Source organism: Verticillium nonalfalfae, assembly GCF_003724135.2.
Source record: "Verticillium nonalfalfae strain VnAa140/NRRL 66861 chromosome Unknown scaffold_69, whole genome shotgun sequence".
NCBI classification, from domain to species: Eukaryota; Fungi; Ascomycota; class Sordariomycetes; order Glomerellales; family Plectosphaerellaceae; genus Verticillium; species Verticillium nonalfalfae.
This window is the reverse complement of record NW_021167294.1, coordinates 17,422-43,841: the sequence shown is the minus strand read 5'-3', so window position 1 is coordinate 43,841 and position 26,420 is coordinate 17,422. Positions and strand designations below refer to the sequence as shown.

General features: G+C 56.1%; 9 protein-coding genes across 9 annotated transcripts; 5 read left to right on the top strand and 4 right to left on the bottom strand.

The window, feature by feature from the left end:
* Positions 1-947: 947 nt before the first annotated feature.
* On the top strand, positions 948-2,338 carry D7B24_008001 (uncharacterized protein; the record flags this gene model as incomplete). Its single annotated transcript, XM_028642100.1, has 3 exons — positions 948-1,254; positions 1,311-1,619; positions 1,689-2,338. The coding sequence occupies 3 exons, from the start codon at positions 948-950 to the stop codon at positions 2,336-2,338; spliced, it is 1,266 nt and encodes a 421-aa protein (XP_028493962.1).
* A 1,994-nt stretch (positions 2,339-4,332) lies between these two features.
* Positions 4,333-5,816, top strand: D7B24_008000 (uncharacterized protein; the record flags this gene model as incomplete). The annotated part of the gene is made up of 2 exons (XM_028642099.1): positions 4,333-4,458; positions 4,542-5,816. 2 exons carry the CDS (start codon positions 4,333-4,335, stop codon positions 5,814-5,816), a joined length of 1,401 nt encoding a protein of 466 aa, XP_028493961.1.
* A 610-nt stretch (positions 5,817-6,426) lies between these two features.
* On the bottom strand, positions 6,427-7,334 carry D7B24_007999 (uncharacterized protein; the record flags this gene model as incomplete). The annotated part of the gene is made up of 2 exons (XM_028642098.1): positions 6,427-6,974; positions 7,040-7,334. 2 exons carry the CDS (start codon positions 7,332-7,334, stop codon positions 6,427-6,429), a joined length of 843 nt encoding a protein of 280 aa, XP_028493960.1.
* Positions 7,335-8,958: 1,624 nt separating this feature from the next.
* Positions 8,959-10,050, top strand: ALTA7 (Minor allergen Alt a 7; the record flags this gene model as incomplete). The annotated part of the gene is made up of 4 exons (XM_028642097.1): positions 8,959-8,985; positions 9,334-9,419; positions 9,479-9,638; positions 9,709-10,050. 4 exons carry the CDS (start codon positions 8,959-8,961, stop codon positions 10,048-10,050), a joined length of 615 nt encoding a protein of 204 aa, XP_028493959.1.
* A 1,135-nt stretch (positions 10,051-11,185) lies between these two features.
* On the top strand, positions 11,186-12,384 carry D7B24_007997 (uncharacterized protein; the record flags this gene model as incomplete). Its single annotated transcript, XM_028642096.1, has 4 exons — positions 11,186-11,451; positions 11,519-11,733; positions 11,795-11,996; positions 12,063-12,384. The coding sequence occupies 4 exons, from the start codon at positions 11,186-11,188 to the stop codon at positions 12,382-12,384; spliced, it is 1,005 nt and encodes a 334-aa protein (XP_028493958.1).
* A 477-nt stretch (positions 12,385-12,861) lies between these two features.
* On the bottom strand, positions 12,862-13,761 carry D7B24_007996 (uncharacterized protein; the record flags this gene model as incomplete). The annotated part of the gene is made up of 2 exons (XM_028642095.1): positions 12,862-13,543; positions 13,622-13,761. 2 exons carry the CDS (start codon positions 13,759-13,761, stop codon positions 12,862-12,864), a joined length of 822 nt encoding a protein of 273 aa, XP_028493957.1.
* A 1,414-nt stretch (positions 13,762-15,175) lies between these two features.
* On the bottom strand, positions 15,176-16,179 carry D7B24_007995 (uncharacterized protein; the record flags this gene model as incomplete). The annotated part of the gene is made up of 2 exons (XM_028642094.1): positions 15,176-16,051; positions 16,108-16,179. 2 exons carry the CDS (start codon positions 16,177-16,179, stop codon positions 15,176-15,178), a joined length of 948 nt encoding a protein of 315 aa, XP_028493956.1.
* Positions 16,180-16,748: 569 nt separating this feature from the next.
* On the bottom strand, positions 16,749-18,703 carry D7B24_007994 (uncharacterized protein; the record flags this gene model as incomplete). Its single annotated transcript, XM_028642093.1, has 2 exons — positions 16,749-17,109; positions 17,589-18,703. The coding sequence occupies 2 exons, from the start codon at positions 18,701-18,703 to the stop codon at positions 16,749-16,751; spliced, it is 1,476 nt and encodes a 491-aa protein (XP_028493955.1).
* A 3,051-nt stretch (positions 18,704-21,754) lies between these two features.
* On the top strand, positions 21,755-26,198 carry D7B24_007993 (uncharacterized protein; the record flags this gene model as incomplete). Its single annotated transcript, XM_028642092.1, has 8 exons — positions 21,755-22,507; positions 22,558-22,627; positions 23,102-23,759; positions 23,818-24,047; positions 24,333-24,440; positions 25,088-25,263; positions 25,326-25,828; positions 25,904-26,198. 8 exons carry the CDS (start codon positions 21,755-21,757, stop codon positions 26,196-26,198), a joined length of 2,793 nt encoding a protein of 930 aa, XP_028493954.1.
* Between the last annotated feature and the right edge of the window lie 222 nt (positions 26,199-26,420).

The window sequence follows — 26,420 nt, the reverse complement described above, 5'->3', positions numbered from 1 at the left end:
GAGCGATGCGATAGCCCATGGAGCGAAACTTTTTTAGCTGACGGTTGATTGGAGGAGCCGCGCAGTCACGTGGGTTCGTGTCTCCCATGTTCCTGACTAAGGCTCGGCCCGCCTCAGATTTGAGTCAAGCGGCTTCCGACGTGTGCCTTCTTTTGCTCACCCATGCAACCTGAACTCACCTGCTCCTCAGATTCACACCTGAGTTTGTTGTACCCGTGCTCTGCAGTCACGCCACTTGGCAGCTTTGACTGCGAGGACCCTCCATCTCGAATATGCATAAGAAGTGCACCGCATGCACGTCCAAATAACAACGCATCCCTCGTTGCCGAAAGCTTGAAGGAAAACCTTGGAGCACGCAACGCCGTATACTACGGTCGGGGGCATGTGGTAATCTAGGAGATGGGAGACGGTCTCGTTCCAACATTCGCAGATGCTCTGCAGCTACATCAGCCTTTTCCAGCCCCGCCACCGGAAGCCATTTCCCTCAGACAACCATTTTGCAGGCAGTATGAAATGGTGTCGAAACGATATCTATCAGTGGACCTTGCTCTGGCAATTGTCCCCATTCGAAAACTGATCAGACAATGTAACTCACATGCAGCTACTACTCCGCACACGCAACATTGCTCGCAATCATTTGCGCTAATGGAAAATCTTCCCAAGTCCGCAAGCCACGGTCATCACCAACCAGCCCAGCCAGCCGTGGGCGCCGCGGTGGCTTGGTTGATCAGTTCATGCGCCAAGGCAGGAGGCCAATATGAGCGCTACCCGACAAGAGGGAGTATTCGTGAAATGGAGTATTCATGACATGTCTGGTCAATGACATCGATCCATATAATGACGGCAGCCCGAAGTTGGCTCTTCCTCTCGCAAGTTATGTGACCGAAGATCTGTAGCCTCTCTTTTATGGCCGGTGCCCGAGTCTCTCCACGTCCAACCGTCCCGCAATGCAGAAAGCCCTCACCCTCATCCTGTGCCAGGTTATGCTAGCCGGTGCACAGGACGGAGTCGTGTTCTTGGATATCGAAAGGAAGGAAGTCGATTACGAGCCTAGCTTACAACGTCGATATAATCCAACAATCGAAAGTAGGGTTACCAACGGCCACATTGGCTACTTCGCAAAGGTCAAGATAGGGACGCCGGGCCAGGAATTGTCACTGCATCTGGATACTGGGAGCGCCGACCTTTGGGTGCCTTACATGTCAGCCAAAATTTGTCGAGTAAAAGGAGCGAACAACTGCAAGCTCGGGGCCTGTAAGTGCGGCACCCTGGAGCTTGATGTGATAGCTTCACTGACGTCATTTGGCCAGTTGATCCGCTCGAGTCACTCACTTATCGCCTTGCCGCACCGAAAAAGTTCAAGATTGCGTACCTTGACCAAAGCTCTGCTTCGGGTGACTACTTTGAGGACACTGTCGAGATCGGTGGTACCAGGGTCTCAAGTCTGGCCATGGGCCTTGCCAGACAGTCAACCGTGCCATATGGACTGGCCGGCATTGGATACCACCATAATGTCGCATTGCAGACCTGGGGAAACATTTACGACAACTTACCCGTACGCATGCAGAGGCTGGGACTCATCAACACGGTAGCCTATAGCCTCTGGCTCAATAATCTGGGTAAGTTGTGTATCCCCTAGAGTAATTCATAAAGCGGACCCGAGCTGACTTGCCCTCAAGACGCCGCAGGCGGTAGTCTCTTGTTTGGCGGCATCGATACGGAAAAGTACGTTGGGAACCTTAAAGTGGTGCCGGTGCTGAAGAACCACCTGGGAAAATATGACTACTTCGGAGTTGCCATGGCTGGTATCAGTGTAGGGCGTGGGAATCATGACCTGTCGCTGCCCTGTCACGAATGCTCGATCCGCGCAGTGCTCGACAGCGGCGCGACATTGAGCTTCCTCCCCAATGACCTAGCACACGCTATGTGGGAAGAAGCTGGCGTCAAGTGGTTACGTAACTTCAAGGCACCTATGCTGCCATGCTCGCGCGCAAGAGGTCGGGAAAAATTTGCTTTCCATTTTGGAGATGACCAAGGGCCGACGATCGAAGTCGGAATAGGCGAGCTTGTGATTGATTCAACAAAGTGGCCCAACGCCAGCGGCAAGCCTCTTATCGGGGGCGAAGGGAGCCCGTGGAAGGGGCTACGTCTCTGCCAATTCGGGATACGCAATCAAACACGGGCACCTTATATCCTGGGAGATTCATTCCTGAGGTCAGCGTATCTAGTGCACGATCTTGTCAACCACGAGGTTGGGATGGCGGAGACCCTATTCAATGCAACACGATCGGGAATCACGCCGTTCCCGTCTTATGGGGCTCGCATCCCAGTTAACTAATAAGACACGGGCTCTGGGTGTTGGGCCAAGATACAAGCGATCGTGCACTTTTGCTATCGACCAACAAATAGGTGACAAATGGGTTGAGGGGGAGAGTCTGTCAGCTGAGGTCATCATCCTCTGAAGTGTGCACAGCTGACGCTGTACGACACGAGCAGTGCACCTATGCTGATGGCAGAGCCAATATGGGGTCGAAAATTGAATCCCTTCATGAACAGGGAAAGCTTTGGGGGGTGATCGGCAGCCGCATCACTGGTAGGGCTGAGCTGTTCAGCCTCCTCTTGGTGTTATGGTGGCTGTCGAATGATGTGAGCAAAAAGCGTGTGGCAGTGATGTGACTTCATCAACGCCAGCACAAGGCTTGGAGGTGCGTCAGGATCGCCTAACTCGTTAGTAGGGTGGCATTCTGCTGCTGGCTGATTGGGCGAGGTACATGACGTGTATGCAGGTCTGAGACTAGATAGATGCAGATGTCTTGAACACGGTTGATAGGTGCCTGCGCCTCCTGATAGGACAAACAGACACCACACTGGCTGTTGCGCTACGTGGGGACGAAGAAGGCGAGCTAGGAACGACCGAGGTCACGTATATTCGCTGATGGCATCCGAAGCCTTGGTCGGTCAGGAAGGGGGTGGGATCATGATCAGAAGCACGCACTTTCTTCTGACACTACTCATCTGGCTATGCATAATGGCTGAAGTGGACGGTCCAGGATGTCTAAGCATCGGTCATTGCCGTCTGTGGAGACCAGGGGACCTGGCCCGTGTGTGTGTGGGGACCGGCCGGCGGAAGGTCGAGTTGCTGGTCGCCTCTCACAATGTACCATGTAGGTATGTCTTGGGGGCCTGAATGCACCACCAAAGACGAGCTGAGGTGCATCGCTTAGTTAGCCAGGAACAGGTAGCACACCGCGACGCCCCGGCGGGTAGCAGCAAACAATGTCGTCCAAGATGCGTTCGCTAGAGCAGGTTAGCAATACGAAAGACCGAAGCTGCCTCATGCTCGAAGATCGCGATGCAGAGTGCCATAGGTAGCCATAGATTGACTTTTGAGAGGCAGCCGTCTGCTGATGTCACGGGGCAGACTTCAAACGCTGATCAACCTCAGTCCCCATCATTCGAGAGCACCGCCCCAGCGTCCTGGGTCAGGCTGTCGGTCATGACATCTGAGTGGACGCGTGCAACGCAACTGCCACGCTGCATGTACCTCCCACTGCTTAAGAGGCAATTGAGAATCAAGTATCGGTTTTCGCGGAGGCGAGCCAAAGACGATATGCAGATTTGGCCAGAAAGGGATGGCGAGTGAGAGAGGTAGCACAGCAACCAAATGGAGATGAACAGGTGTTTCGAGACGCGAAGGCCTGACCAAGACGGGACCGCCCTATGGGCCTGAGAATAGGATGACATAACAGTACCCCGGTCCCCCAGTGGACCTAGTCCAGGGAAGCACCAGTGCGCCGAGAGGTCCGGCTTCTGCGTCTTACCCTGACCGCAAGCAAGAAAGAACAGCCCGACCCGCTAGCCCGCCTGCCAATTGATCGCGTCGGTACTTTCCTAGCAGACCTGGCTTGCCTGGCTGTCCGCCTACCAGGTGCTCCACGTCTGCGCCCGTATTCACTGCCAGTCAGACAGGCATTGTCCTGCACGCAAGTAGGCACACGGCAAGTACGTCCGTGTCCCAGTTGCCGTACCTGAAGTGAGGCAAGGTTGCCTAGGTGCTCTGCCCCAGCCCCATCATCGTCCATCTCTCGTCCTCTTTTCGTCCTTTCTTTCTCTTTTCTGCTTTACTGCGACAACCCTCTCAACTGTCTGGTTCTCACGAGCGCACACCTCTCACCGACCTCGACTTCGACAGCGTCCATGTCTCAGCCGATCTGACGAGACATCGTGCCGCCCGACGTCTGGACCCCGCCTTGGGATTCTCGTCCGGTCTCTGCTCCTTCCACCCCACCTTTATGAATCGCCGTCCAGTCGCTCGTTTTTTGTTCAACAACCATGCATCTATTCGCCCACCACTTGCCTGCCGTTCTTGTCTTGTCTCCAGACTCTTGGGAAGACGCGCGGAGGCGTCAAGTCCTCGCTCGTCGTCAACAGGGCAATGAGCGCAAGCTTGTGACAATTGTACGCCTTCGCTACCACCTTCGGCTGGCTCGTATCAGCCAACGCCTCGCTTGTCTGTGCCATGCTAATCATCCTTGCTCCAGATTATTTTAGCCTGCCTGATGGGCCTGATCCTTCTGACATTGCTTTATCTCGTGATTCGCGCATTTCGATTTCGCCATGCAAACAAAAAGAAGGGAGGCAACGCCCAGACTGGCAACCGTGGCTGGTTTTCTGGTCTGTCGCTGACCGGTCGCGGACGCGATTATCAGCAAGCCCATGACGAGGATGCCGTTGAAGCTTCTGCCGGCCGACGAAACCGCGCCTCAGTCCGCTTTGCCCCTGCTGCGGGCGAGGGGAATGCTTCCTCGAATACTACCTCGACGATTGACCGGAATACTTCGGTCCGCTCCGTCATGACCCTGCCTGCTTACAGGGCCCAAGCACTCGAGAATGAGCAGGTCATCGGCCGCGAAGGCGAGAGAGATGGTGTCGATATTGTTGTCGAAAACCCCACGGCAGAGGAGGACGAGGAAAGAAGGGAGCGCGAAATGGCATCACTCTACGAAATCCGCGTGGCCCGCCGACAGGAAATCGCCAACCGTGAGGAGCGCAGACGAGAGCGACAAGATGCTAGGACTCGAAACGACGTTGTGGCACTCCAAAACATCAGGGATAGGACTCGTGCTGCCAGTAACAACTCTGTGCTGGAGGAACTACGCCGCGATCACGAGCGCCTCAAGAATGAACGTCAACGCGCAGTCTCGAGCGTATCATATGGCGATCTCGGCGTTGCACGGCACGATGGAACACGCCTGCGCGCCAACAGCAACGAGAGCGAGAGGATGGGCTTACTGTCTGACGCTGCTAGCATCGCTGCTACATCAACCCGCTCTGGCGTCATCTCGCCCATGCAGCACCAAAGAGCAGCTAGCTCAGGCTCCGTCTTGAGCTTTGACAGCGATCTCCCGTCGCCAGGATTGCCGAGATCGCGCGCCAGCTCACGTCCTTCGACACCTCGTCTGAATACTCGAGCCGGGTCGAGCCCCGAAATCATCGAGCCCGATTCGGACATGCCCTTACACTCACCCCCTGGATACGAAGACGTCTCATTGGAAGATACCCGCTCGGGGGCTACAACTCCTCACAATGAGCCACCTCCCGTATACAGCGGACCTGCGCAGCGAAGAGCCTCGCAGCTGGTGACGGAAATGTCTGATTTGGCCGCAGGGAGGCGGTCGCCTACGGATGGCCGAGCTGATGGGGACTCTCCCTCCCCGAGGAGTGGCAGTACTGCCCCTCAACTGCCACAACTCCGCCTCCAGCCTCTCCCGCAGATTGTCATTGAGCCTTCAAGCGCAAGACCACAAGACGACTAAACAGAGTGGTAGTCCATTGATTGCCAACGCATGACTCATTACAATACAACCCCACATTTGAGACGATAATGATAAATCAAGGGGTTTCGAACAAAGACGACCGCTCTGGGCTGCGGGTGGTCCAATGTTGTTTTATCTGACTTGGAGGGATCGTGTGCTTTCCAGGTAAACCACCTCCATCCTACAAGGCGTTTTGGGAGTAGGACGGGACAGCGGGGTTCCATTTGTCTTTTGCTTGTTCAGCATCCTTTCGTTTTGTATATTAATCTGGGTCTTGGAGCCCAGTTTGGTGCAACTGAAGTACAGTTTTCGGTCCACGCGCCAGCACAGAGCAACGATCCTTGAAGCGAGAAGCGAGCGAACAGATCTTGCAAGATCTGAGTCATATATATATATCAATCATTTACAAGAAATGTTCTGCCTTTTCTTTACCTGTTTGGTGTTTTTGAATACAAAGCATGTGTAACGGTTCGTTTGCTATGAGAACCGCTGCAAGATGAATCTGACGAAGTATTGCTGCCCCTGACGCAATCATAAATACAGACAGAAGGTGGTGATACATCAGTGCTACCAATTCGGGCCTCGAGAACACCTCCTTTATGATGCACGCTTAAATCCAAAGCTCGTCGTCCGCCCTCTTTGCATCCAGGAACGTTTTCACCTGCTTATAATCCCGGCATACATGCTTCGCATCCCAACCATCACTACCCTCGAACCCAGGCGGAAACGTCGTCTGCGTGCCCTCAAGCGCCACATCACCACAGCAGAGAATACTCTGGCGGAGGTATTCGAAGCAGTGCTGTAAGTGAAAGCCCCCGTCCTCCGGGTCGTGGGCTTCGCCGCCATGCTGATCGTGCTCGTCCTCGGCGCCGCGCCGCCAGCTGGCTGCACCCGGCTGGAGGGAGGCGAACTCTTTGACGATGGCGTGGAGGCAATGCAACTGATGTGTTACGCTCGTAGTGAAGACGCGCTTGGGCGCGTATTCGGGGAGGGGTGTAGGGAGGTTGTTGAGATCCTCGGCTGGGGTGGTGTCGAGGTAGCCGAGCCCACGCGGAATGAGGTCGAGCCATGCATCCTGCGTCTCGTTGGAGAGAAAGGTCGAGAGGTTGGTAGGGATATAAGTCTCGGACGGCGAGAAAGTCGTCAATTGTTGGGAGACTTTGGCTCGTGTCAGCAAGAGCGCTACAAGATCTGCATCTCATAGGGTATGATGGGAGCCGCACACTCGGGGATAAAGCCCGTGATGTCGCCATTCTGCGACATTCGGTTGGGGGGTTCTTGCTGTTGCGTTTGGCGGTCGAGGACGAGAAGGAGAATAATTATTAAGAGTGATGTGTCGAGGATCCAGCGCCAGCGGGAGAGAAATCGAAAAACTGAAGATGTTTGTGATTTCTGGCGCTCGACGTCATCGTCCCAAGGTTGGGATTCGCCGCTGTGTAGCAGTGCTGCCTTGGGTTCCGCATTGAACCGAACTTCTCTGAAGTCGTCGTCTTGGTAGGGTGATGTGTCGCGCTGCATGATAGGAAGCTCCAGGCTTTCGATGAAAAGGATCCGTGCAAAATAAGAACGAAAGATCGTACAATGAAAACAAATGATGAACTATATCATCATGAAGTGAAGTGGTCCGAAAGAAACGAAAGTCCGTACTCTGAGTGTTTGAGTTGATGGTTCTTCGCAGCTACAGATGAAGTATATTGCTCTATGAAGTCGGATTTTCGACGCTGAAACGGTCAAGGGGGAACTTCAGATGGCGGGGGTTCTGGCAGGTCCTCTCCTGGGACGAGGTTGCAGTTTCGGGGCTCTGAAACGAGACGCTGGTTCGCGGTGGAGCAAGCTCTGACGGACACTGTTTGAGAATGGGGATGAGATAGGCTCAACGGACGATCCCCCATGAGTTGAGCCCAAAAATGAATGTGAGATCTTGGCGAGCCTTCACATATCGAAGAGAGTTATGGGGCCATTATGCTTAGGCATACGGCCGCGTGGGTTGGTCGTCTACGTGCCCATCAAAAGATCCCCGCCTGGTGATGGCGTGTCTGTTCGTGGGCCGGCGTACGCAGCCTCCTCAGCTCGGAAGCTTCGGTTTGGGCTATTCATATGCTGCTCATCAATTGATCAATTCGTCAGCATCCCGATGAAACCTATATACGCGGGTGATGCTGGAAGGAACACGCGCGCGCGATACATGGTCAAAGGCGGGTGCGCTGCCCCCACACCCAGCGATTTTACTCCAGACGCCTGGATCGACGCATAGTGGAAGCAACGTTAGCTGCAGTCGACGAACATGGGTCGACGCTGCCCAAACTACTAATCATCAACCGCTAAGGGGTATGAATCACGGGTCAGATCTCTAAAATAAAAATAAGATAAAATAAAATGTAGGCTGCCAACGAGAAGGAAGCACTCTGGCTGGATCCCAAATTGTTAACACAATCAAGCATGGGTCCTTAGGTGTCATGCTGCCGCAGTGCTGCAACGCAGCCGCTCCATATGGAACCTTGGCATGATCGATGGTGTACATCAGCCATGACTAGTTGATTATGTAGCCAGATGGAGAATGGTGTGCTCTGGCGCCTGGCTGGTTTGGGATGCTTGGGTAAGGATTGCAAGCACAGCACATGTCGTCAATGGTGCTTGTGTGGTGTTGAATCCCGACTTGTTAAGCAGTTACTCAGCTTGAGTGATGATGCCCCTCAGTGGGGCCGCTGCTGGCCATGCTACGTCAGGGCTAGCGCGGGGCAAGCTTCCGCCGGCCGCCAGTCGTGGGCGGGACGAGTGACGGAGGGGTAGAGCTCCATGAAGCTCCCCTCCCTCCAATGGGAAGAACATTTGGGACGAGAAGAAAGGAGGGGCTAACCCATCTCAATGCCACCATGGATCAACTCGTTGGCATCGAGGATGTGATGGCGCCCGCCCATTGTCTCGTCCGCGGTACGCACCGTGTCGTATCTGGTCGCCGACAGGACTGGACAAGACCAGGGCAGCTTGGTGAACAGCTTGATGTATAAGAGGGCATGGTGTTCCTCGCCCTCCTCGGCTTCGACTTGCTATCCATCCCATCTCTTCATCCAGTATCACAGCTACTACTTTCGCACACAAAGCTCATCCCTCTCGTCTCAAACACGCTTGTAGAAAAGTCACCATGGCTCCCAAGATCGCCATCGTCTACGTAAGACCGCCCCAGCTCACTTCCCTTTTTCTTCTCCTATCCTCAGGTGGACCGGCTTCCTGCTTGAGAAGATGTCTGTTTTCCCAAGGACGTCCGATACTCGTATCTCTTGAGAACGGCCGAGACCTGAAGGTCTACGGGGCTCATGCCCCTCTCCAGATACCACACCAATAGGCTCTCAGATGCATTCATCGTATGCAAGATCGTTTTAGCGGCCACCTTAACGTGCGGAGTTCCGCGCCCATCTACTTCACCTCTCGCGGCTGGAGAAAAGCATCAGTCCACCGTGACCGGTTTTGGCGAGTATGACTGATTTGAGATACATGCTGACGGTTTGTTCCCTCTCAGTACTCCACCTACGGACATATCAGGCAGCTGGCGGACGCCGAGAAGGCCGGAATCGAGAAGGCCGGTGGCACCGCCGACCTGTATCAGTATGTCAACCCTTGTAAACTGCCCACTAGCTGCTGAACGTTGCTCATTCGGTCCTCAGGATTCCCGAGACCCTCTCTGAGGATGTCCTAGCCAAGATGCACGCCCCTCCTAAGCCAACAGACGTTCCCGTCCTCGAGGACCCCAGTGTCCTCGCCGAGTACGATGCCTTCCTGCTGGGCATTCCCACTCGTTACGGCAACTTCCCCGCTCAGTGGAAGGTATGTTCACAAAGCATTGTCAGGGCAGAATACCCCTTTGGGCAAAAACTAACATTCATGACTCCCCCAGACTTTCTGGGACAAGACCGGCAAACAGTGGGCGACCGGTGGCTTCTTCGGTAAGCTGGCTGGCGTCTTCATCTCGACCGGCACTCTCGGCGGTGGTCAGGAGTCTACTGCCATTGCCTCTCTGTCCACCCTCACCCACCACGGCATCATCTACGTGCCCCTCGGCTACGCCAAGACATTTGGCCAGCTGTCCAACCTTGAGGAGATCCACGGCGGCTCTCCCTGGGGCGCCGGTACCTTTGCTGGTGCAGACGGCTCGCGCCAGCCCACCAAGCTGGAGCTGGAGATTGCCACTCTCCAGGGCGAGCAGTTCTACCTCACCGCCAGCAAGCACTTCAGCTGAAGGGCTTGAAGCCGGTTTGCCAATGGTGCTAATAGAATAGCGAAATTGAAACACAACGATCTCTCCATGTGATATTCTTCGGTTGCTTTCACTCCTATTCGCCATCGTGTCGACAGAACGTTGCTTCATACATGTGATATCTATTCGTCTAGTGTGTGAGCTCAAGCATCGCGAAGGCCCACGTGGGAATCTATTGTCCCATGGTCTTGGAATCGAGGATCGCGCCCGCGGTACGTAAGAGCAGTAAACTTTTTGGACAACCTGAAGACTAGGTGAGGGGTAGCCACTAAGTTTAGCAATGCCCCAATGCACGGTGTAGCAACCGTAGTCCAGGGCTCGCACAGACAGTGCCAATTCGTGAAACATGTTCATGTCGCGCAAAGATGCTTCCAAAGACGCCGAAACCTTCCCTGACGGTGCTCGGTTTTCAAGGGGCGGTGCGCTGATCGCTGCAAGCCCCCTCGGACCTGAAAGGATAGTCTGCTCGGCCGGGCTCAGCATGTTCCTCGACCGCGTCTTGGTATTGTCGAATAATGAACTCGCGCCTCTATCATGCCGGCTGTCTCGTCGTTGTGAACGAAGCGATCTGGGCTATCTCGGAGCTGTGAGCTGGAAACCGGCCGGTGCTCCACCTGTCTCGGCATGTGGGAGGACTCATTCCAAGCATTCCATCCCAACTTTTTGACCGAGCCTGTTTCCGAGCCTGACTCAAAAGATGCTCAACCCCCGTTGGCTACCGTCACCTTGATACCACCTGGGACTGTTTCCACGCGTGACAGGCGCAAAACTCAAGGTGTCTAGATGCATCAGGAATGGAGAAGGCGCCGCCGGGGAATCGGCGGAGCCTCTCCTTCCTCGAGTGGTGAGCATGGATGTGCACCTACCTCATAACTCGGGACGTCCCTTCAAACGTTCGGTGTCTGTCGTCACTGCCCGCACTCGAATTCCAGGGCACGGGCATGGGAATTCGATGTTATTTTGTCCTTTTTGGCGCTTCTTCCCATCTTTCACTGTCTACTGCGTCCTGATTCATCTCCCCTGTGAGACTATTCACGGTGTCTGCGAACCTTGATCACTCAATCAAACAAACGAAAGAGAGGGACATCCAAGGGTGCCTTTCAACGACGACGACAGAATGGCAGCGAATCCGCGCCGGTTCGTGCAGATGCTCTGGCTGGCAGCTGGCCTCCTCTTCACGATCGCCTTTCTGCACACCTCTCCTGCTGGCGGCCATGCCAAGGCCTGGGTGAGCGACAAAGTCGGCCAGTATGCCTCTGTCGACAGCAGCCGTCTGTCGATGAAGGATCACATGGCTCGCGCCGAGGCGAGCTGGGCCAAGACGGTCAAGCAGCGCCACGACATGATCGTTGCCGACTATGGCGACGTCTCCAAGATGCCTCTGTGAGTTCTGCCACATGTCAGCTTCCTTCTGATGAGTACTGCTGAACGAGGCTTTTCCACGCAACAGCTTCCCTTCGACCGACTCGGCGTCCTATCACGTGCATCCTTACACCATCTGGGACTTTACGCCGGCATCGTACGGCTGCCCCCACGAGATCGAGCGTGTCGGCCGCATGGGCGATGGCGGCAAGTGGGTGTGCGGCATGTCAAGATATGTTGACTTCCCGGCCGACAGGCAGTGTATCATTTACTCCTTTGGTGTTCGGGACGAGTCAAGCTTTGGTGGGTGATTGTGGATGAAAAGCGTCCTCCGGCTCGACTGAATGCTGATACATCTGCGCAGAGAACGAAATGTTGAGCCGAACAAACTGCACCGTTTGGGCATACGACTTCTCGGTTGTCGACTTTGGCGAGCAGCTTGAGACCTGGAACCGCGATCGCGCCCACTTCCTTCAAGCTGGCATTGCGGGCAAGACAGACAAGACGAAGAGCCCGCCGTTCTACAGCATTGCGGAGCTTATGAAGATGAACAATCACGAGTACATGTAAGTGAAGACGCCCTGTTCTCAACTTGCGAGATTAGTCCGAACTCTGCTTACCCTTGCACCAAGTGATATCCTGAAGATGGACATTGAATTCGCCGAGTTTGAGGCCATGGACGGCCTCAACGACGACTTTCCCCTGGCCCAGGGACTCGAGCTGCCCATCGGCCAGCTGATGGTCGAGATTCACTTCTTCAATGGCTTCACCTCGAAGAACTACCTGGACTGGTGGGAACGTCTCGAAGCCCGCGGTTTGCGCCCGACCTGGACCGAGCCGAACCTGCTCGCCGTCACGTTGAATCTCGCTGGTGGCAAGGACCCCATCCTGGCCGAATACACGCTAATCAACGCTCACGACAAGCGAAACATCATTTTTGGCAACGTGGACTGAGAGGGACGGAAAGAACTCGACGGGTGAAACATGAGTGTGTTCATGGCGTATGCGTCCTTTGTATTATGAATCGAGGCGTTCCGGTGTTGGAGGGGATCATGAGAGGAGCGAGAGGCGTCGGATCCTGCAATTGAAATACTATTCATCATGTTCAGATGTGAAAGATACCTACGCAAGACACCAGGCTTCCCATGTCCTCACAACGCGACTAGATTTCGCCGAGCGGAAGATTTCATGATCAAGCACCTGGTAAAATTCGTCGTCATGGCAGGCACTCCGAGTAATGTATTAGACTTCTCTCGTGACATCCACTCTGCCATGATATCTAGGAATGAATGGCAGTTCATATATAAGGCCTCAGGACATGCTCCACTAGACCATGAAGAAAAACGACTCCAAACTCCGTTTTTCGCAAAGATGTGGTAAAAAAACTAAAAAAAAGAAGAGGACAAGAGCAAATATCAACCATCTTCCGAGCTAAATCATGCCAGCGTCCTTTTTGAAGAAGGCACAAATACCCTCCATGCAATCAATGCTCCTAATCTCACCCTCCGGCAACATGGCGTCTTCCCAGAGAAGCTCGTCGACAAAGTCGCCGAACGGTCGCTGGCCCTCAGAGCGGTGCGTGCGGTCAGACTTGCGACGGACGCCCTCGACAAAGTAGACGCCGCCGGGGCTGACGATACGCCAGAGGTCGCGCAGGGTACGCTCTTGTATGTCGTCGGTGCCGGCGCCGTCGTCAATGACGATGTCAAAGAGGCCATGTACAGTGGCTTGCTCGACGAACTTGTCGAGGAAAGCCTGGTCGCCCTGGTCACCAATGAAGATGGCGGCCTTGTCGTTATACGTGGCAAACTCCTTTGCGCAAGTCTCATCGATCTCGAGATAGGTGAGGGAGAGATGGGGAAAGTAGGAGGTGAAGGTGCGGTAGCTGGCGCCCACCTTGGCGAGAGGGTAGGGCGAGTTGTCCGGGACGGAGTGGTACGTCTCGCAGCCGAGTCCGATTTCGAGGACTTTGACGTGGCGGTCTCGGATGGCGGGAAGATACTTCTCGTACATAAAATGGTGCTTTGTCGTCGTGGCCTTGTGGGAGCCGTATTGCAGGGCAATGTCGCGGAAGGAGAGGCGTGGGAGGGAGGGGTCGGGAAACGGGTCGGCGCTGATTCGAGTTAGAAAGACATGTCGGGGATAAAGCATCAGAATAGCAAAATGCCAGGCGAGGGTCCTTTCCACTCACGTTTTCCAACCCCAGGACGCCTTGGTCGGGATGCCGTCGATTGGCCGGCGTGTGAATGTGTAGATCATGAAGATGCAGGTGACAATGGCGAAAACGAAGACGGCTCGCACCTCGGTCTGGCTTTGCGACTTGAGCTTCATCTTGGCCGGCGCTGCCTTTCAAACCTCGGGATCTGCGACGAAAGGAACAGTTCGTTGTCTGGTACCAAGAAAAGGAGGCTGCGTCCCGAAGATCGCACGAAGTAAGTCAAAGAATGTAAAAAGAAAATCTCAATGGAGCATGAGAGAGCGGTCGATGTTCTCGACCAGCTCGACTACGGCTGTGGGCAGGACGGTCTGTGTGCGTGTGTGTATGTGAAGGATGGACGGCAAGGTAAAGGCCGGACAGGAAGAGGGAAAAAGACAAACGGCAGCCGAAGGGATGAAGTGGGCGACGACGGACGATCGCATCTAATCAATTCCTTGACCGCGGGAGGTGGTGGCACATATCTCTCCTCGACGGGCAGGCAGAGGCCGTCAACCCTTCCTTCCCATACCCCCTTCCCCCAAGGACCAAGGACTTACTTGGTCTTGGTGGGGACCCTGCCCAAGGAACGTGTCGCGGCTACAGAGTCCACACCTCAAACGACACTCGCCTTGCCTGAGGAAGACCAGTGTATGAACATGGTCGGCGGGGGGGTCGACTCGCTGCGAGAGACCTGTGAGGAGAGGAACGACTGGTGATCGTAACATGTGCTCCGGGTGGAGAGGCACTGGAATGCTTAGGAAGGGGTCCCGTCCCTCGCGAAGCGAACCTGCCAACATCTGGTTGTTGCGCCTTCGCGAGCGGGGCGGAGGCGGAGGTGGGAGCTTGCTGGTTCTCTCCCACTCGAGCCCTGCAGCATGGCGGCAGACAGGAGGCACATTGGTTTTTCCATGTATGAGCCAAGAATTTTGCCATACCAGTGGCTTCAATAGTTGTCCCTGGCGTCGTTTGGTCCGGACATCAACCTGCCGGCAGCCGTGCCCAGTCCTGAGAGGCGCGAGATGCACGAATGTTTGACGTGGACAGGGGCGATGTGCGTTCATCATCAGAGAAGTGAGACAACGGGCAGCTTATTGGCTGCACATTTGGCCGCTGCTGACCCAGGGACGGGAGTGGCGGGACAGCTCACGTTGCTCTGGCTGCCGCCTTCGTCGTTGCTCCCTTGAAGGGGGAGGAGGGCTTGGGAGGGCAAAGGTTAGCTGGGAGGCCAGAAATGTGCATCCGTTAGGCTTCATTCCAGCGACTGGTCACTACCTACTGCTGTACTAGCCAGCAGTACAGTAGAAGCGCCACATCAATGAGGCAAGGGGTTCCGTGGGCCAGACCGCGCTAGGGGTCATGGCTTCACCCTGACGAGGTCGAGCACGAGTCGTCCACCAGGATCCCTCCCCCTTCACACGCGTCGTACGAATGGACTGGAATCAATGATTAATTGATGCCTACGAGAAGGCCGACTACATGGGTATCATTTATATCCTACATCGCTTCCCTCACCCACTTTCCATATCTGTCCTGCTCTGACCCCTCCCCTTATTTCCTCACCAAGTGCGTTTGTGAGCCCCAGAACGGGTTCGGCTGAAACTTGTTCATCTCCATGTCGCTGGGAGCACATGCCTGGCCATCAGACAGATCGCACGGCGCCACCCTCAGCTCGCCCCGAAGGATCTCAACCATGGACACCAGAGGAAAGAGCAGCACGAGGACGGAGAGCACCTGACCGAAGCTCCAGGCCTCCTCACCGGGCGCCAGCTCAAAGCTCGGCCCGTGGCCGAGAGCGTCGGACGCCAGCACGCACCGAACAATGGCGCCGGCGGCCAGGGCGCCCATGAGCAACGTGCCCATAAGCTTGACGATTTTGGCGAAGCGCTGGATCCGCCAATGCAGGTACCAGCTCGCTAGGGCGAATACGAGGACGTTAGCGGCCATGACGGCAATGGTGCCAAAATAGCTGAGGCCGCTACGGTTCGACGAGCCGTTGCCGCTGTTCGTCTCCCACACGCACGAGATTGGGATGGGGTCGTCGGCGAGGCCTGTCTCGACGGCGCGCAGGATGAACACGCCGTAGACGACGGAGAGGCCGAGATTGACGAACATAAGCAACTGTCGCAACCAGCGCAGGACCCAGTCGCGGCGAAAGTCGTGGACCAGAGACAGCAGCGTCGCATTGTGAACGGCCTGCGAGAGAAGACCGAGGCACCAGATGACAAAAAAGTGGTAGGGCAGCATCGTGTCCCGCTTGGCGAGGCCGACTGCATGGATGCCGATGCCCTGCAGAATCTGCTGATCGGAGTAACTGCTGAGAAGCCGCCGTCGAATGCTCGAGGTTTTGTTTCTGAATTCGGAGAGGATGATTGTGAGGCTGAGGCCCAATGCAAGGATGGCCGTGAAGAAGAAGGACAGGAGAACCTGATTATGGCTTGTCAGTCGCATTCAGCGTTGCCGTGTCGCGGCGTTTGACTTACACCTGTGCCCGCGACACCCGCGTCGCTAGGGACGGGGCCCTCTATCGTCGTGTTACTGCATTGTGGTGCCATCGTTGTGTGAAGGGGAGGACGTGTCGGTCGTACCGCGCTGACCGAAATGCTGGCGGGATCGCGTCGCAATATGAAGAAGAGCAAAACGGACCCAACCTCTGGCTCGTCGTTTTCTTTCACTGCCTTTCCCTTTGAGACAACAGAGAGAGGGATCTACGGGATCGGGCTCTGGAGCCATGGGGCGAATTCCAGGGGTTGGAAAGGGCCTATATAGAGATGACGTCGTAAGCGCCGCTCTATCCGCCCTTCAGGGATGAAACCACCCCACCACAGGCCGCCGTAAGGGAAGACCCCTGGCGCCCGCGATGCACTGGCTCGCATTGCTTGAACTTCGGCGTGGCAGTGCATCCTGCGTCGTCGTGCGATGAATGGGCTTCGAGAGCCTCCATCCTGGTTGTCCACACTTGTCGATCCTTTGAACAATACCCGGGTGGACAGCCACAGGATCCGCCCTTTGAGCCGGGGTTTGCAGCACGTTATACAAGAGGATTGGAGCGAACGGAAAAAGAGAGACTTTTTGAGTAAGCATGGGCAATGCGTTCGATCGAAACTTGTCCATCACCTATTTCCTAGCAGACAGGACCCTGCGTCGAGCCGGCAAACCCCAGAGCAGAGAAGGCGCCGGCACCCACGAACCGAAAGACGGCCCACGCATGGAAGCCCTCGTTCCACTCGACACAACCGTCAACAAGAGCCAGTGAGCCAGCCATGACCCCCATGATGGTGTCGACAACGTCGTACTGGCCACGCGCGTAGAAGAGCGCCATGATAAGGCCGAGGCTCATGGTGCGGGCGTGGCCGACACGGGCGACGGGCCACGTCTCGGGACGGTCGGCGATGCGGGCGGGGAAGCCGAAGTGGATGAGGCTGGTGCGCGGGTTGACGAGGGACCAGGCGCCACCGAGACCCACGGCCAGGTTGCGTAGAGCGCTGACATGTATCGGAGTGAGACGTCGCTGAACATGTCTGCCGTTTTGGAATGTGAGATGAGACGGCTACTTGATGTGTTCTGGAAATTCTCGTAGCTTTGACGTACGTATCTATGTGCGTTGCCTCAGACGAGGGCAAGGGCCATGATGACGTGAGATGGAAGGATTCACGACTTGTGGGGTGGAAGGAGTTTTGAATGAATCGTCACAATTTCTGGCATCGGAGCCATGGTCTCGCAGCTTCTGGAGAAAGAAGCAGGCGGCTGCCATCGTGGGTACCTGCCCAGGGACCTACGTGTGTTGTCGCCAGGGCAGGAGAGCCCGGACTCGACTACTACCGTCAATGAGGCCAGATATGCGTCAGTTTTCCGTAAAAGACAAGATGAACGCAAGACGTAGTTCTTCAAGACCACATTTTTCTAAAGCATACCGACTACCAACGCTGCTATCTGCACCTGTTGTAGCACCGAGCACACTCACTGGAAAAGGACCGGCACTTCCTCCGTGTACCGCTTCTCCTTGCCCTCCGCAAGGTACGGATCGAAAGACTTCGCCGTGCCCACCGCACACTCCTCAAACGGAAGATATCCCTGCCCACTGAGCTCAGTCAATCGACTGCCATCCATGCCAACCTCCTCAGCTCCCCATGTCACAAAGTCGGCAGGGTAACCCTTTCCCGGCGTTCCCTCCCGGATGACATCCTTCCGCTCGGGGATTTTCTCTCGCAGAACGTCCGCAAAAGCCTGACGCCCGACCCGGTAGGCGGCCAGCAGGAATCTCCGCCCCTTGGCCTTCTCTGGCTCCTGCACGCCAAAGACAATCGCTTTCGCGACGTCCCGCACGTCGACCCAGGTCGGCATGGGAAACTCGTCAGGCCACACGGCGCCCGCGTAGATATACCACACCGTCTTCATGCTGGGTGTCATGCTGTCCGGCTCCGCAGGCCTCACGAGGATCGGACCGGCCACAAAGGAGGGGCTGACCACCGCTCCTGTAAAGGTCGACTTGCGCTGGGGATCGCTGAGATGGTCCCAGAACGCCTGCTCCTCGGCGACCTTGACCGCCCCATACAGCAGGCCGAGGCCGGCCTCGTCGCCAGCCTGCAGCGAGAGGTCAATGTATTCGGTGTTAAACTCGTCGCCAGTGTAGCGGTAGCCCGGCTCGTCTTGAAGGCGCATCATGGCGGCGAGGGACGAGACGAGAACGACCGATTTGAGGGTGGCGCCGGCGTGGGCCTCGGCAGATGAGAGGAGGTTTTGGGTGCTCCTTCTGGCGCGCTCGATGATGGCTTTGGGCCCGCCGACGTATTCGTCGAAGCGAAGGCCCGGGGGAGACGTGTGGGCGATGGCATGGACGCCCTTTACCGCGTCATCAAAGGCACCATCGGCGTTGAAGTCGGGAATGCCAATGACTTGCAGCAGGCCAGCGTCGATATGAGATTGGAAAGCTTCGGAGAGACTGGCCTGATGCTTCTCGAGAGACCGGACGGTGCCCCTGACGCGGTAGCCGGCGGCGATGAAGGCGGCGGTTGCGGTCGAGCCAATGTGGCCGTTGACGCCCGTCACGAGCACGATGGGAGAATCATGCGTCGCCATTGTATACTTTTTGGCCGTATGAATATCCAGGTGAGTGGTCAGAGGAACACGAAGATGATGAAGGGGAAAAAAATGGTTTCCGCGTTGAACTTGAGGCGTGGCAGAGCAGGTGAAGTACCAGCACGCCCCTTCTTTATCTTGCTGACAGGACCCATCATCTTACCCCTCCTTCCCCCCGGACCCCCTTGCGGCGAACAATCAGGTTGGGAACAATGGCCGACAGAACCCACGAAATGCTGACGCTTGAATGCTCCCCAAGCCTCGGCAGCTGACCAGGCACCGTTCTCTTATCCGCGCATACATGACTGATCATCTCTATGAACTTCAAGCTCGGGCCGCCCACCAGTTAGTCAAGCTCCCCCCTATTGCCCCCCGTTGCGCTTGGTATCGTGGTAGTATCGTGGCCGCCGTACTGGCTCGGTTGGTCATGTGTGTTGCCTGATTAGGCGTACAAAGGGGGAGACGGATGCCTGTCATAGGCCGTGACAGTGGTGGCACGATCGGGCTAACGGCCCCCCGCACGCGCCACGAAGCGTGTAATGCTATTTGCCAGAGGACCAGCTTTTAGTGTGTGCTGAAGCGAATACAGCACTGGTTGGCAACTCAAGTGAAAGAAACCTAGGCGGACAGCAAGAAATAACAGATCAGATGTCTAAGGTATCTGGGTAGGTACGCTGGTCGAATGGGAGCCTCTTAAATATGCCATCAAAGTGCGTCAACCATTTCACTCACCATATTCACAGCCATAGCAACGATAACGACACAGTATGTGACATGGACCGGTAGACATATCCTATGCCGAAATTCACCCATTGATCACAACCGCCAGATTAGAGTACCTGGGCAAGGCACTTGAGGCACTGAATCCCACGCCGGGTGGTGTGGTTCGCGCAAAATCAAGTTCAAGGACTTGGACCATCGCGTCAACGCAGCCAAGATTCTCGTGGAAAAACTGGGCCCAGCTCACACTCACCTCGCTCACTGCTTCGGGCGCTGCCTCGCCCACAGCTCGCCCATGGCAACGTCGGCTACTGTCAATTTCTGTCTGCTCGGGGACCTGGCCGCTAATCGCTCGATCTGTGTTTGGTCGTCATGATGCGTAGTTGACCGGAAGATCAGTGAGAAAATGGCATCATGTGATTGCATTCTCATGCAGGTTTCGTCACAATGTATTCCGAGTATACTTGTTGGTTCGGCGAAAGAGTTCATCGGCTTGCTTCCCCGGGCGCGTGTCGTGTCGACTGATCCTGGCAAGGAGAGAACGTCTCGCAGGCCATGGCGAGCCTCTACAGCTCTGCGCACAGGGGGGCCTCGGGCATCTACAGCCCTGTCGGCAGGGGGTCCAGGCTCGCCTCACCCCTATGGAGATATCCGCTCGCTCCCGACGGCTTCCTGGGGCCGAGCTGGCCGTTGGCCATCGTGGCTGCCACATTGCCAAGAGACGACTCTGGCGATGCTCATATTTGACAATTACCTGCAGCTCGATGTCGCCACTGGCCGTCGATCTCGCCCTGTCGTGAGCCATGTTGTGAAGGGTAGCACCGGGGAAAATGGCAAGATGAGGATCTGAGACAACAACACTGCAGCACCCCTGGCGACGACCGTTGGGGTCGGGAATGGCATGCAATGAGAGTTGCTCTGGCCTTCTTGCCAAGGCACTTCCTTTCTTGCATCACCCTGTCGTCGAGTCGTCGCATCGGGCATCTTCTCCTTCGTCAAAATTTATCCCCACCTGGCCTGTAAGGAGGAAACAATTCGCCATACCGCAGCTCGGCGTAAGATTGTATCTCTCCACGCTCCGACCTCAAGGACGGATTCCGTTGGACGCACCTGGGCGTCGCTTCGCTGCTGATGAGCAAACTGCCAAAGTACCTTGGTGAGCAGGGGACATGGTGACGGGCCAAGACACGGTGTTCCTCTCTTGATGAGGGGACCCATCGTGTTTGTGTGACCTCCCGTTTTCATCTTGATAGGTAGGGATGGCTCGCTCACTTCTATCAGCTTTCCAGAACCAACGACTCGCCTCGTGAGACCTGATGGCCAAGTCTGTTGTCACCCTGCGAAACGCCCTCCCTAAGGAACCACCAACAGTCGCCTCCAGAGCCTTATTCAGCCTAAAGATGGCCCACCAATCGTCCTTGTTGAAAGCCTCCAGCACCGCTGGAGCTACGGTCACCGGGTGCCCTGCTTGCTCGGATGACATGCCGGAGCGATCGCCCGCCATCGCGAAGTCAACCGATTACTATTGCTACCTAACATTCGCCGAGATCACTTTCCGCAGGGTGGCATCACTCGCCTGGACCGGGCTTTGGTCGACCAACTTTCAGAGCTCGATACCCAATGAACTGCGGCTGAGGCTCGCGTCGTCTGCTATCGAGCTCCATTTGTCCATTGTCTTACGCAGGGACCAGCCTGGATGAGCGAGCCGGTGCCGAGCAAGATGATGCTCCGCTTCGACTCAGACGCCATGTCGTGCAGCGTAAACCCTGATTCGGTCCGTCCCCAGATTTTGCAGGCAGGGTGCGCCGCTTCACCAACACGAGAGAGAGGCTAATGACACGATGGCTTCTGCAGGAGGCTTGCACAACATGATGTTAGGTGCCAGTTGGCGGCGTGCGTCCTGACAGGGGCCTCGTGGTCATGATGATATGCAGACCACGCACCTGCACCGCACCCCTTGCATCGACCCTGTTCCCTTACTCCTGACTATGCTCACTTAACATGTCGGATTTTAATGATTGTCGCTCCTGACATGAGGTAGGCCGAGCGTGTTAATATAACAGACCAGAGCACTTCATTCTTTCCCTTTCATCCGCACCGCCCATTGCATTTGGCTCTCTTTCTGCACAGCACTTCCCATACCTACATCCTACTCTGACGTCGGACTTCCTCTCAGCGATTCGACCTTTTATTACACGGGGGTCTCTACTTTGTCTTGGTCTGAATCTGGCCAGCCTCAAACCGACGGAGCAGGGTGTACTCATAATTGCTCCCGCTCCTCCATTCGACTCGGCCCGTGCCTACCCTGCAGCGCCCGTCACCAACTTCAAGATGGCAGTGGCAACGCTGTCCCGTGTTCCGCAGCATCGGCGCGAACTCAGCAAAGGCCAGCTGTCACACAAGCCAGACATGGGCCCGGCCGTACCATCACGATGGATGACGTTCTTCCTGGGACTACCCGAACCCGTGAGAGACTGCCTGTTTGAGCACCTCGATTATACGACATCCTGCAACCTGGCCATGGTGTGCCGGTTCTTCGCCGACTCTGTCCAGCCCTGGAAAGCTGATGTCGAGGATAAAGTGGCCGCCGTGTTCCAGGCCGAGAGGTACTTCGCTCAGCACTTTCCTGGCACGAGCCACGACCGCGAGGACCCCAAGGCCGAGTCCCAGGGCAACTTTGGCTGCTTCCTCTGCCACCGCGTCCGGGGCCCTGAGCACTTTGACAGCGAGCAGCCGGCCACGGCCATCATGCACCAGATTGGCCTGCGCCCAGACGTCATCGCCAGGAGCCGCCGCACGTACAGGGCCTGCGCGCCCGACAAGTGCGTTCAGCATGCCGCGGTCGCAGGAGGCGTCCGGGGCGACCGGGACCTGTGGCTCTGCTCGTGTCGGTCCTCGCTCATCCACGCTGCCGGGGACTTTACGCGGGACGACGACAGACGCCTCGTCGTCGCGAAGCCGTCACGGCGGGTGCATCTGAGGCGGTTCTGCGTCGAGTGCGGCGTGCAGACGAATCTTCACAGGACGGGCGACCAGCTCACGACGAAGACGGGCCGCGAGCTGTGGGTTTGCTCGTGTCGGTGTGTCTGGGTCAAGGGCAACACGTTGAGTTCGCGACAGTGTCCACGATGTAGCGATCGGTGTCTCAGCTCGGTCAAGTCGAGTCGGCACACACCAAGCCGGGCGGTCGCGAGGCGGAGACAAGTACATTCATTGTGGACATGAAGGGCTCCAGATGGGAAAGCCAGTACTTGTAAACAAACAGTCGAGCCTGACCAGTGTTTGCATTCCGAGCACAGCACCGACTGTCGCCCACAGGTCTCGTGGCCATGCTGGTCTCGACGAGATGTTCATAATGCCTCTGCTGGCGAGAGGATATTCATTTATCTTACCAAAAGATCTGGTGGAAGTAATAAGATGGCGAGAAGGACCGATGCACGGCTAGATACAGAGGAAGACACAAAGAGCGATCTGACATGATTGGGGGGGTATTGCATCTTCGGCGTTAGGCTTGGAGTTTAGCGATTGATACTTGATAATTTGCGGCAGTGTGCCGATTTACAACACGTCGCTGGCAGTCTGCGCCTCCTTGGAGCCTTTCGTGACTGTCGCTCAGCTTGCCCATTCAATCAAGAGAGTAAACGGGTGGCTGGTCAATTGCGGACTGCCCCGATGCAGGGTCGGCTGCATGGGTGCTTGGCGTGAGCCGCGATACCATTGGTAGGAGGACGGTTCGACGGCATGATCCTTCGCTTCTGGCGAATGAAATGTGGTGGAAACGTCGCGACTTCGCCTTCAGCTCATGCGATCCTGCTTGCGTCTCTCCCACCTTCGAGCTGCTGCGCGGGACGTTGCCCAGCAGACTACAACGGCCGCGTCGCAATGGAATGGCCGAACCCATCGGAGCCATCAGCGGCGTAGCCGGCCTCATCATCTTCGCTACGAACCTCAGTGTCGGCATTAGCCGCCGCATCGACGCCGTCCGCGGGCTGCCGCGGACGCTGCAGGCGCTGTCGGCCGATCTCAAGGGCTTCGTCTCCGTCCTCGGCACCCTGCAAGGCTATCTCGACCACGAGGACACGAGGCAGGGCGTGCTCCATCCGGGCACGGTCGACGAGCTGTCCGACGTGCTGGAGGACTGCATCCAGGTCTTCACCGAGCTTAGCCAGCAGTTGAACAAGGACTTGAACGGATCCGGCGAGGCCTCGGCTGATGCCAAGATGAGCACGTGGCGGCGACTTCGGCTGTCTTTCCGGGACAAGGACTTTGAGGAGCTGAGGGCGAAGCTGGCGGCTCGAAAGCTGACGCTGACGGTCGCTGTGTCGGTCGCCAACTTGTGAGCACCATATCTATTCAGAAAGAAGCAAGGACACCGTTGCTGACTGGTCCATCAGCATCAACACGTCTTCCCACGTGGGTATGACGTGGCAGATGCAGAGCGATCTTCAGGTGATGAAGGCCGAGGTGTCCGCCGTGCTGCAGCGGCTCGAGACCATGCAGGCGAGCGAGTCTCTGCCGGGAGTCGCCAGCATGGCCAGCACTTCACTGGGATCCCAGGGCTTGTCGTTGATGCGTAGAAGAAGCGGCAGCCACAAGAGATCCAGTCGAGCGGGTTCGAGACAGGGTACGTCGATCGAGAAAGCTGACGGCCCTCAGAGAGCTCGGCTCATGTTGCACAGGACACTTGTTTTCGGAAACGGCATCGGTGAGCTCCAGTCTTGTGAGCTTCCATACTGCTGCTTCGGCGGTTCTCCAGACTGCCGTCGGGATGCCGTCATCGCCATACTACCACCAGTCATCGGTGGGGCTTACGGGAACTGCGTATCAGTATCAACCCGCGGGAACGGTCTTGCACGAAATGGACGGCGAGTCGACGTATGAGAATTACGATACCTTTACGCGTCGGAAGAGTACGCGCCGGAAGAGGTTGAGCGAAGACGGGACTGCTCCAGACCAGATATTCGAGGAGGTCTTGGCCGCACCGGTTTAGTCGGCAGCTGGGTCACAGCGATCCAAGGTACTAAGTGGCCTTCGGTCAGCCGAGGGACAATGGAGAGGCTGGCTGGTAACACAGGAGATGCCAATATGCCGGGGAACTCTGGCTTGAGCACGGAAGTGACATGAGCGAATGATCATAGTGGCTCTTGACACAATTCAAGCGCTGAAGCAGCAGGCTACAATCGCTGCTAGCCCGCAATAGAGGGAGCAGGCTGGGCTGTCGCCTCTATGCTGGCTGTTGAAAAGCAGGAAGGAGCTCTTTCCACTATGATATTCTCTTTATAAATGACAACCGTTACAGCAAACATGAAACCTCCAAACATCAAACTTATTCATTTACATGATATCTTATATGAAAACTATCGAAACCGGACAAGGACGACAGTGAACCGGACGAACATGACGGTAGGGAACGGATGATGGGGGGACAACGTTGTCGATCCGGATGCCAGGCGCAGAGATCGACAGGCTCTTCAGCACTTTTGGTGAGCTTGACCACTTTGGATAACGAATGTCATATCAAGGAACCGCTGTTGTGCTGGCTTCCTCTACAGAGTTCGCCAACAGAGGAAGTCAGAAGGCAACTTTAGCACTTCAGAAGCGCCCGTCTTCAGTCACGAACGATCTAGCCGAATCTCTGCCTGATACCATTCTTATTCTTCTTAGCACTCCAAAGCAAAGCGTTCACCATGGATATCTATAGCATGCAAAAGGTCCAGCGAGAGACTGCACAGCCAAAATTAGTCTCGGCCAGTATCGACGCTCTACTCCACCCTTTCTCAAGCATGACGCACACGAACGACCAGATCAACGAGATATTAGGCACACAGAATACTCTCCAGGTACCCCAAGAGACATGGCTACTGCCTAGAAGGAGGCATAATCTTACCACTAATCTTCATAGCCCGAGACCGCTACTACTCGCCGCGCCCGAGCCCCTCAGCTCAAAGCCTTGCCGAGCGAGGTCGTCTCGAAGCGAGCCGCTCCCCTCCTATTCGACAGTGAGTCGAGCGGCCTCAGTCTGCTAAACCTCCCTTCTAGCGACACGCATGAAAAGGAAAGCGAAGAAGAAAGTGATGGCATTCTCCTCGCCGGCCTCCCCCGTCAAACCGGCAACATCAAGCCCGGCCAGCCCCTCTTTAGCAACGAGTTTTTCGAAATCCGCAAGTCTCCGCTCGGCGGCATGGGCGCCTTTGCCGTACAAGACCTGGGCCCTGGCGACATGATCCTCATGGAACGCGCCGTTGTCCGGTCCACCGACGTGGACAGGGACCTCATCCGACACTTCACAAATCTGAGCGCTTCGGACAAGGGACTCGTTCTCGACCTCGCCATGCACAAACCCAGCCGCATAGCGCATGACGACTCGCTCCACACCCGACTCAAGGCCATCTTCACAACCAACTAGTAAGCCCCCATCTTTCACACCGCGGCGCAGAAGACATGCGGACAAGGTGGAGCATCCCCGGCTGACGTGGCTAGTTTCGCTTGCACGACCAAGGCGCCCGGCCATGGCCTCTTCCTCGTCGCTTCGCGCTTCAACCACGCGTGCCGTCCGCACATGAACGTCAACTATGGCTTCGACCGTGAGCTCGACGCCCTGGTCTTCACGGTGGCTGGAGGCCAGGTCAAGGCCGGCACGGAGTTGACCATCAACTACGGCAAGGACGCCGCGAGTCTGAAGGCCGTGTATGGGTTCGAGTGTGCGTGCGGCGGCGATTGCAAGATTTCCCGGCAGAGGCAAGATGCGCGTGAGTGGGGGATTGACCTGCAGTGATGACTATGGGTTCTCCGGGGGGGAAAGTGTGTTCATTGGCTTTCCTATGAGGCTGGGTGTTTGCTTATACTTGGATCACGGACGTGACGATTTAGGATAGCTTTGATTTTCGTGGGGGATATGTCTGTGAACCACGCACGTCTGGCGTTGCTTTTGGATCTGCAGACAGGTCTAGGAGGGTCTGGAAGCATCTCACATGCGAACCGACCGCGCTTCTGAACA